We start from the raw sequence: 9,480 nt of genomic DNA, 5'->3' as shown, positions 1-9,480 counted from the left end.
TCTGTCATTTGATTTCTTTGAGAAGTGCAATATATTTATATGGTGCGATATATATGAAGTTGGGCTATTTTAAATTAAATGGGTTCCAAATTTACTGTCTGCGCTGAAAATGTTACAATTTATGTCACGTGCACTATAGATTTTCATTACAGGCAGTCAATTTTGGAACATAGCCAAATTAATATTATTCTTGTGTCATGTTGAATTGTAAAATTTTTTCATAGAGTTTCAAACTTACTCGTCGACTGAAATCAAGATATGAAATGCAGTTCTTTAAATACGATGAATTAAACCAGAATCTTAATCAATTTGATTACGGAACAATTTACGATTGATAAAATTGCAAAAGTTTGTAAAACGAAGAAATATCAGCAATGTGGATTATTTGTGTAAGAATTATATTAAGTAATTTATATATAATTAATATTTAAGAATTTCACATATTATACGTAACTTTATGATTTCAATATTTATACAGACAAAAAATTTACAAATTTTTCGATTGCAAAATATGAGTAACTAATCTTGTTTTAAATCTGATGATTTAATAAATATTTTTATATATTATAGATGCTAATTGGACTTTTCCAACTTGTAATTCTGTTGATGTTGTCTGGTATCCTATTTTCTGTTGCTGCCATTTCGCGTTTGATGGAAATAACGATTATCCTGATATATCCTACAGCCATATTTTTATTACGGCAAGCTGCAAATTTGATCATTGTGAGTATATAGTTAGAATTTCAATTAATTTATTATATATTTTTGTCGAAAATTTGTTTCTTTATATCTTTATCTGTATATTTCAAAAGATTCTGAAAGAATCTGAAAGAATATTATAAAAGAGAATTAATAAATATTTTGTTAAGCAATGTAATCAAGACCAGGGGCAAGTAGCCCCATGGTCAGTTAATTTTAAACACCTGGTCCTGTACAGCTTCTAACAATCCTGATGGCAAAAATGACATCTTCGGCGTTTCACAAACTATACATTCTTGTTAAATGCGATCAACAGCAAAAAACGACTCTTCAACAAGAACCTCTCGCTCATCACATGGAAACTCCTCAGCTTCAGCTTGACATAGAAACTCCTTTTGTGCCATATAGAAGTAGCATTCTTGAAGAAATACCGGAAGATATTCGGGGATATTCTTTAAAAGATGAATATTTTGCTACATTATCAGCAGACGATCGTATAATTGAACCTGCACAAAATCAATCAGAGGATAATAGCTTGATGGAAGAATCAATTGACAATAATTGAATCAATCACAAGAATACTTAATATTGATTGCTGATAAAAAAAGATTCACAATCACAGGAAGAGAATCATTTGTACAAAATAATTTATTTTGTTTATACAACTTATACTTTGTTATACGACTTATACAAACATGAAATAAAATGTATTTATTATTATGAAATCTATTATATAATGATCTTTTGAGAAATTAAAAAATTTTTTATATGTTTATGAAAAGAGAAGATAAAAGATTTTGAGAACTATTTTAGTAAACACACTATATATAAATAAGAATAAACGTAGTGAAGTAGTCAGTTTATTGCTACTTTAGTGCAATCGGTTAAAATTTCATCATATTATATGACAAAAATATATGACAAAATTTATTGTGTAAATCACACATTCTGTAAAAATTATTTTATAACAATATGTAAAATTTTGTACATATTGTATAACGATTTTTTATTTAAATTAAATTAAAATTATTGTTTTTATAGAAATTTATCGAAGACGAAATGAATGTAAGTTTTCCAATATTTTCAGTTACATTTATTCTAATAATTATGTCATTAATCATTTCACAGTTGGAGGCTATATTGATTGATTTGAGCGATAAAATTCCTTTTTTGTGGAACATTTTTCGTCCGGAATATGTTCCGTATTTAATCACAGCTGCAACAATGTTGATAGGATGGCTGCTTATATCTTGGATATTTCATGCATGTATCTAAAATTTTTTTGATTGATTTATAACTAATTATAATTAATTTTTTTACAGTTAATTTCGATGTTGCTTGTTCCTATAACAATGTGCATCATCGCCATAGTGTTAATGTATCCAACAACAAGCAAATGGTGTTTCCAGCAATTGGGAACAAATTTAGAAGAAATATTAAACAATGTCATTCATAAGTTTCAAACATTTCGATAACGATGTCAATAAATAAAATTTAATAGGTTGATATTTTTAATTACTTATAAGAATATTAGCTTTTGTATATTTTATATTTGCCTTTATATTATATATACTAAAATTTATTCAATATCTGTACAAATCTTAATAAATTAGGATGATATATTTTAAAAAAGACAAAATTATTAAAAGACAGATAAATTTATATTATAAAATTTATTATTGAATCGTGTGAATTGAGCAAAATGTTTATTTTACAATTGTTATTTTCCAGAGATTATAAGACTATTTCTTTAAAAGTATTTCGTTAGCTTTTTCCCAGGTGTACCGGACCCAACTATTTCTCTAAAAGTATAATCCAATCAGCGTGAAAAAAAGAAAATTTTCAGCTGCAAAATACATATTTTGCTAAACACCATTGTTTTATAAATAATATATTGAATTTAACTATTATATGTAACATTTTTTATTTTATAAATTGATAAATTCTAAAACAACGTGAATTTGTTCATGAATATCAATTAAAACGTTTCGAAAAATTATACTCAACCTCGATTGTGATAATTATAAAATTTTGAAGCATACGATTCGGAAACAAATCGCGTGTGTAAATATGTCTCATGGTAAAAGGGAATTATACAGAACGGAAATATAATACAGGAAATCACAAAAATGGGAGTGCAGAATTCAAAACGGTGAGTGCTTAAAAGTATACATAATTTGCGGTTTAAAAAATGATATTTTATTGATAGAAAATATATATTTGTTTAAACTAACAATATTTTCAATATAGTATAGAAAAATTAAAAAATTGTAGAAAAATTAAAAAATTTATTAGATAATTAAATGCAATACTTCAACAGCGTTAAATAAAATAAATAACGATCTATTCTGTCCTTTCTTTTTATTTCTTTGTAACTATTTTAGTTTCGGGAATTATCTCCTTGATGATGCTTTCCTTGTCGGTCTGTGTAATTTCTTTCTGCTCGTAGTTTGATTGAATATCAGTCGAAAATGCTCTTGGTTGCGCTTCATTATTCGGTTGGGACGATGAGTCAGTGAGTTGAGATTCGCGAGGATTATAAAATGGTCCTCCCGCATTCACAGTGATTGCTGGTACATTACTTGCTGAAGCTAGAGAGTCGTAGCTTACTGGATAAGAAGTTCCGTAGGTTCCATAGGCTCCATAAGGGTAAGAACTTGGATAGGTGTAAGAATTTGAACTAGAATATGAAGGATATGAAGGATATGAAGAATAATATTGAGGAGGATAATTATGGGTATCGTGTGCGACAGGGATTTCTACATTAAAGTTACCGGGGAGGGTTGCATAAGGTTTCCTATGATGATGTTTTCCTTCCTGTAAAAAAAAAAGCAATTCAATATTCATTATTTGTAAAAATCACATGTTATGATATATTTAGTATTTAAGTATTTTTTAATAGAATTTATTGTTTTAAAAATCAGTACTTGCATTTTTTAAGTATCATTTCTAACTTAAATATATGTGCAATTGATACTGATCTCTTTCTGCTATACGATAATTTTCTATTTATAATTTTCAGCAATTGATCGCACGACTAATGTTTCTTTTCATACACATCAAAAGATTCCAAATGTAGCGCTTTGCTTCAGAAATATATATTATGCTGTATATCGAGTACAATAAAATTGGATGTTAATCGGAGGATTGAAAGAGGGAGAACAATATTGGAAAGATTTTTATGAATAATTGTTTTTATTTTGTGAATAAACAATACATAAGAACGTTTTTGTTGAAGATACGTGTGTTTTGTACAAAGTTTTAAATATCTTAGATGTTTGATTTTTTTTTAAGCTTTCTTGGTCCAATTCCTTTAACGAAGTCATCAAGGATATAAAGGATTAAACCTGAGCGTGAAATCAAATATTATGTAGCTCTTCTTATACGAACTGCAGTCGAGCTTTTTATAAAGATCTTTACAAAATTTTATATAATTTTTTTATAATTTTTTTAAAGAAACAATAGAATTGCACATATGGAAATCTTTTAATGTCGCATTTTTTATTGCTTTTTAAGAATATTGCATTACTAGGACGCGTTCGTATTATCTTAAAATTATTGTGGGACCGTATGATAATTCCTATTTAATACATCTAATTGGTACTTACCGCTTCTCTAGCTCCTTTTGGAGCAAAGAACATGGATTGGTCCGGTACGATATTAGAAATGCTAGGGTCGTGTTCCCTGGAGATCATCGAGGATCTTTGGGGTATAGAGTTGAAAGGTACTGTATCTATAGAATCGATAGTTACAGCATTTGCTATGCGAGGATCGTGAATCTTGATTTTGGGTGATAGCTCAACAAGGCGGTTTTCTGATCGGCAATTACATTCGAATGAAGGTTCTACTTCACAATCAGTGCTTTCATATTGCGGTAGCACCTAGACCAGCAAAAAATAAAATAATATTTTATTTAATATGGAAATACTTTGGCCTATATTCTGTAACTCGTTATGATAATAATAACATCGTAACGGTATACGTAATATATAATAAAATGACAATGTAACGATGTCATTATTATTATAACGAGTTACAGGTCTTTATATTATATATAGAATATGATGCATCTATTACAAAAAAATTACAGATTTAGAAAACAAAAAGTACAAGAACTTGGTGCAAACTCAACTTTTAGTTTTAAAAGAAATTAAAAAGTACTTTTAGAACTTAATAATATTTTTCACTTACATCGGTAAAAGTTGTAGGGTAACCGTAGCTGTAACTACTAATTGGTGAAAATTTAGGCGGAGATAGTGATGGTATTAATCTGTTACATTTTTTGCAAGTAGACACCTGGACAATCGATTGCTGCAAAAGTGGTAATAAATTTTTATTGCTGCACTTTCTGAACTGGTATACACAGTATAATAAGTTGAAATGAAACAAATATACGTTTGTTTCACTTCAACTTATTGCATCGGTTCAAAGTGTAGCAATAAAAAATAGACCTAATGTGTTTGAATTGTTGGAGAAATAAATTAAAATATTAATTTAATATTAATTTTTTATATTTTTTTAAATAGATTTCAATTGCATAATATTATAATCAATTTAATTTAATTGGAAAATTAATTAGATTAATTACTAAATCTTTATAAATTCAATCACTTTAAAGTTGAATGTGTTTAAAAATTAAGGTAAATAGTGAGTTTTGAGTAAATTTTGAAAAGAAGTTATCTTAAAATTTATCACTTATTATTTATCATATCAACTTTCAATTTTTAATTTATCAAATTGACAATTTAATTTTTATAATTTATTAAAATTGATATTTTTTTACCTGTGGAAGTGGTCTAAACGACGGCCTTTCTATCTTGGATGGCTGCGGTGTCGGTTGCGAATGAATGACATGGACCGTGTGAACTTGTGACTGTGCCGGCTGCACAATGGTTGGTTTGTCGCAAGGTTTAGAAGCTGGAGTTGGCGGTATGTCACTAATCGAAACTGGCGCTGGAGCAGGCAATTTTATTGGCACAGGAGATGGTGGTGGTGCTATGAATTGAGGAGCTGGTTGAGGTACAAACTGAGGCTGAGAATGTTGGTGGATCACAATTGGCTGTTTAGGATAGTCGACAACTGTAGGTATTGGTACTGATGCTGGTATCGATATAGGTTGCACAATAACCAACGGTTTGGATGTCTCTTGTCTTAACTCCTGCTTGCAAGGAACCGTTTCTGGTTTTCCCGAGTGAACTTCTACGCAGAAAGTTGCCGATTTCTTTGCCCTATCCTTTTCCGCACCAGTTCCTTCTAGTTCTATATTGGTTTTGGCGAACGTCTCTGCTTCATTAATTGATTTCTCAATTGCCTGAGATGAAGGTGCAGCCTGACAGGCGACTAGCGCCAGCAGGAATAACGCGCAGCAACTCTTCAGATACATTGTTCGTAGATCGAAATCAAAATCGAACTGATGAAGCAGGATTAGCGCGCTCGTTTTTTAAAGGAATCCGTGATGAGCCGCGAAATTGGAGTCGACGATGAAACCACTCGCGTAGCTTGCGAAATTGTGTTGCAAGTGATTCGATGCATCGGCAAATTTTAATGCGTGATTAAACAATATATGCGTCCTCGGTCTCATGCAATCATTCGTCATGATATCATTGATCGACTATGGACAAAATTTGCTGAAAATTAATGTATACTTTTATATTTTATATAGAATTACATAAATTTTTATGCATTTAGTATATAATTTTGAGCGCATCAAAAGAAAATTACATTTAAATATTTAAAAGAATCTTTGGAATTTAACATAAAATAATTTGCATTCATATATATATAAACTATTCATTATTGAGTCTTGTGTCTATGATCATTTATTTTATTTTCTGTTCGTCACATCATATAGTATAAGCTACATTAAGTACATGTAAAAACTAATTTATTTCATAAGGATTTAATTTTTCATGTAATTGGAATCTTTTTATACATTACAAAATATTATTTATATATAAGATCTATTTAACATTTGGACACAACGCAATTTATTTTCGATATAGATTCATTATATTGAAGAAGATCAAAATTAGTGTGCCTGATGAATACCTACATTTAATATTCGAAAATAAATGAATTAATAACAAATATGGATACAAACATGAATACACTTTTTGTATATTTATTCAGAAACGGATAGATATATTTTTCATTCGATTTAATAAAAAAAAAAATATTCGATGAATATTTTTGTGAATATAATAACAAATATTTTTAATTTCGCATTCACTTTCACTCTGTGTTATCTACATACTGTTCGCAAGTATTAAAATAAATAGAAATCTGTAAAAATAATCAAACTGGGAGAAGAACGATATTCAGAATTTAAATTGTATAAGTTTTTTTTTTAATTACATAGAGTTATTTATACATTTTTGTTACATTTAATTTCTAAATTAATATTTATGAGTTTCCGAGGGAACCACATTCATAAAGGAATATAAAAAGAATTTAATATATGCATAATATTTAATTAAAAATTACAGATTTTAAAGACAAGATTTAACAATATTCCAGAAAACATTTTGAACGTAAATATTCAATATATCATATAATAACGATGTAATAACAGTTCATACTGTGCATGCAAAATCTGATCTCAGTGCGTCGTCATATACTATAGATAACAAATGGCCAGCAAATTTTGCGCGCAAAACTCTTGTCACCAATATGTAAGATGCGTGCTAAATCAATATATAAGCGACACAAACATAATACATTCTAACAATAAGAACAAAACTCACGCAAATCTTTTATATAGTTTACATGAATAGCGTGTTCAAAACTTCACGCAAGAATCATGTCAAATGCAAGCAAATAGTTAAGTGGTACGTTTTGTCATCTGCACGTAAATTGTACTGCAGCGTATATATGTACATGAACTAGTATTATATACAATATATACATAATATGTCCTACAAACAAAACTCACGCAAATCTTTTGCAAAGTTTCCATACGTAGCGCACGCAAAAATTGTTATCTGGAGTGTTATTTAATCGCTTTGAATTATTAAAGTATTACATTTAGAGGGTAACAGTTATTGCTTATTTTAGAGTCTTCTTTTTAGTTTACATTTTGTTTGAACACTTTAAATGAATATGAATAGAGGAAAATCTCCTATTACGAGATAGGCGCCTAATATGAGATAGCGGCGTTTTTGCTAAACTAATAAATGCTATCTATTGATTCCACCATGAATTTATTGCTCTTGGATTGAAAACTATTTGGTAGAAAATTCATTATTAAATCATATCTGTAGTTATTGTAAAACAACATTTTAAAATTTGGATGTCTTCAAATTTGATTAAGATGAGCATTAATATTTATTTAATAAATAAATATTTGGCAATAAATTCTTCATGTAGTGACAGCGTAAGGTCATACTAATATAAAAATACGGGATATGTTGAATTGTTTTACTAATTGAAGTTAGATTTGATGATTGTAAAATCATAAGGCGTGTAAATCGTAATATGAGATACCCAGGGTATTCCTAATATGAAATAACCCATACTTCTATGTTATAGTAAAAATCGTTGCTAAAGTATAAATGTTATTGTACAATAATAAAAAAGACAATCGAAATGAACATTGAGTGCCTATCTGCGATGCTTGATTCCACCTACCTGAAAACGAGTTCTGGATATAATCTATCGCATGTTCATTTTTTGCGCATGCTGACTGTGTTTGTTTGTATTTTAAAATAAAGTTTTTTAACTGCAATAAACTGATATACTTTATGTTTTACTATCGATTTCTCGGGGCATCTCATATTAGGAGCACAATTTTTTGACTTTGTGATTTTTGCTCACTTTTTACATTTCTTTAATTAAAAAAAAAATGAAATTTGAATTAAATTTTATGTAACGTTATCTTAAAGCTTATTAAATTTCCTGCAAAATAACCTATTATTTTTTAAAATTCTATCTATAGACTTTTAGCATTTACGTAAAATGAACTTGGTATCTCATAATAGGGGCATTTTCTTTACTCATAAAATAATCATAATATTTTCATAAATAAATATTTTTGAAAACTCACACTTGTAATAATTTTACGAATACATATTTTTTTTAATAAAAATTTTGAATAAGTACAATTTGTAGTTCAAATTTTTGTGTTTATCAGGCACACTAATCAAAATCCGTAAGGAGTCCTTTATGGTCCCGTCTTGTCAGTCTAAGCAATTTCAATTTGTTTCTTTATTCTTATTAATTTTTATTTATCACTTTATTATTTTAAATGACTACATTTATTTCATTGATTCGAATTTATCTTATTGATTATTTAATATTAATGACTAAGGATACGTTCCGAATTAGACATAAAACGTATAATCCATGATGTCATTATATCCTTCTTTGTTATTTAGTGAACGACAATGATAAATGATCCATCATGCACTTCATGTGCAATTCAAAACGCATTTTAAAAGAAGTCCATGAACGTACCCATATTATAAACATATATCTGTTAAATGTATACATTTTAAATGATAATAATAAATTGATAATACTTATTTTGAATACTTCTTTGAATGTTCTTTAAATATTAATATTCCTTAATTATCATTAAAGTAATGTTAAATAATTAATCAAATAAATGTTATTATTTAAAGTAATATTAAAGTTAATGAAGTAAGAAAATAAATGTAAATTGTGCTGAAGTATCCATATGTTACAAATAAAAATTATAGTATAAATTAAATTTAAATAATAGTAAAGCGTTTAATATGATCGACGCTGGATCTTGATGCTTAATGATACTTCTGTGTAAATTTT

At 28.1% G+C, this 9,480-nt stretch overlaps 3 protein-coding genes across 5 annotated transcripts in view; 2 read left to right on the top strand and 1 right to left on the bottom strand.

The window, feature by feature from the left end:
* The first annotated feature begins 93 nt into the window (after positions 1-93).
* Positions 94-1,388, top strand: LOC108751962. The gene is made up of 3 exons (XM_018492467.1): positions 94-389; positions 571-723; positions 938-1,388. Exons 1-3 carry the CDS (start codon positions 375-377, stop codon positions 1,262-1,264), a joined length of 495 nt encoding a protein of 164 aa, XP_018347969.1. The 5' UTR covers positions 94-374; the 3' UTR covers positions 1,265-1,388.
* Positions 1,389-2,622: 1,234 nt separating this feature from the next.
* LOC108752008 overlaps positions 2,623-9,480 on the top strand; it is a 20,783-nt gene continuing 13,925 nt past the window's right edge. For all 3 annotated transcript variants that reach the window (XM_018492550.1, XM_018492552.1, XM_018492551.1), the window contains exon 1: positions 2,623-2,851. In XM_018492550.1, the coding sequence (XP_018348052.1) occupies positions 2,829-2,851 (23 nt within the window). In that variant the 5' untranslated portion in view covers positions 2,623-2,828. The remainder of the gene's footprint in view (positions 2,852-9,480) is intronic.
* LOC108752005 (extensin-like) lies at positions 3,054-6,099 on the bottom strand. Its single transcript, XM_018492546.1, has 4 exons — positions 5,483-6,099; positions 4,891-5,010; positions 4,308-4,580; positions 3,054-3,516 (listed from the first exon to the last, which is right to left on the bottom strand). Exons 1-4 carry the CDS (start codon positions 6,080-6,082, stop codon positions 3,061-3,063), a joined length of 1,449 nt encoding a protein of 482 aa, XP_018348048.1. The 5' UTR covers positions 6,083-6,099; the 3' UTR covers positions 3,054-3,060.

This window comes from Trachymyrmex septentrionalis, unplaced genomic scaffold (assembly GCF_001594115.1).
Source record: "Trachymyrmex septentrionalis isolate Tsep2-gDNA-1 unplaced genomic scaffold, Tsep1.0 scaffold53, whole genome shotgun sequence".
Lineage (NCBI taxonomy): Eukaryota > Metazoa > Arthropoda > Insecta > Hymenoptera > Formicidae > Trachymyrmex > Trachymyrmex septentrionalis.
The sequence above is the reverse complement of the archived record's forward strand: the minus strand, read 5'-3'. Positions and strand labels throughout refer to the sequence as shown.

Bases quoted from the DNA above. Each gene is read 5' to 3' on its own strand.
- LOC108751962 (XM_018492467.1), top strand. The intron at 724-937 runs GTGAGTATATAG...GGTCCTGTACAG, and splicing joins AAGCTGCAAATTTGATCATT to CTTCTAACAATCCTGATGGC.
- LOC108752005 (XM_018492546.1), bottom strand. From the start codon at position 6,082: ATGTATCTGAAGAGTTGCTGCGCGTTATTCCTGCTGGCGCTAGTCGCC. The intron at 5,011-5,482 runs GTAAAAAAATAT...CCACTTTTGCAG, and splicing joins CGTTTAGACCACTTCCACAG to CAATCGATTGTCCAGGTGTC. The intron at 3,517-4,307 runs GTAAGTACCAAT...TTTTTTTTACAG, and splicing joins CAAAAGGAGCTAGAGAAGCG to GAAGGAAAACATCATCATAG.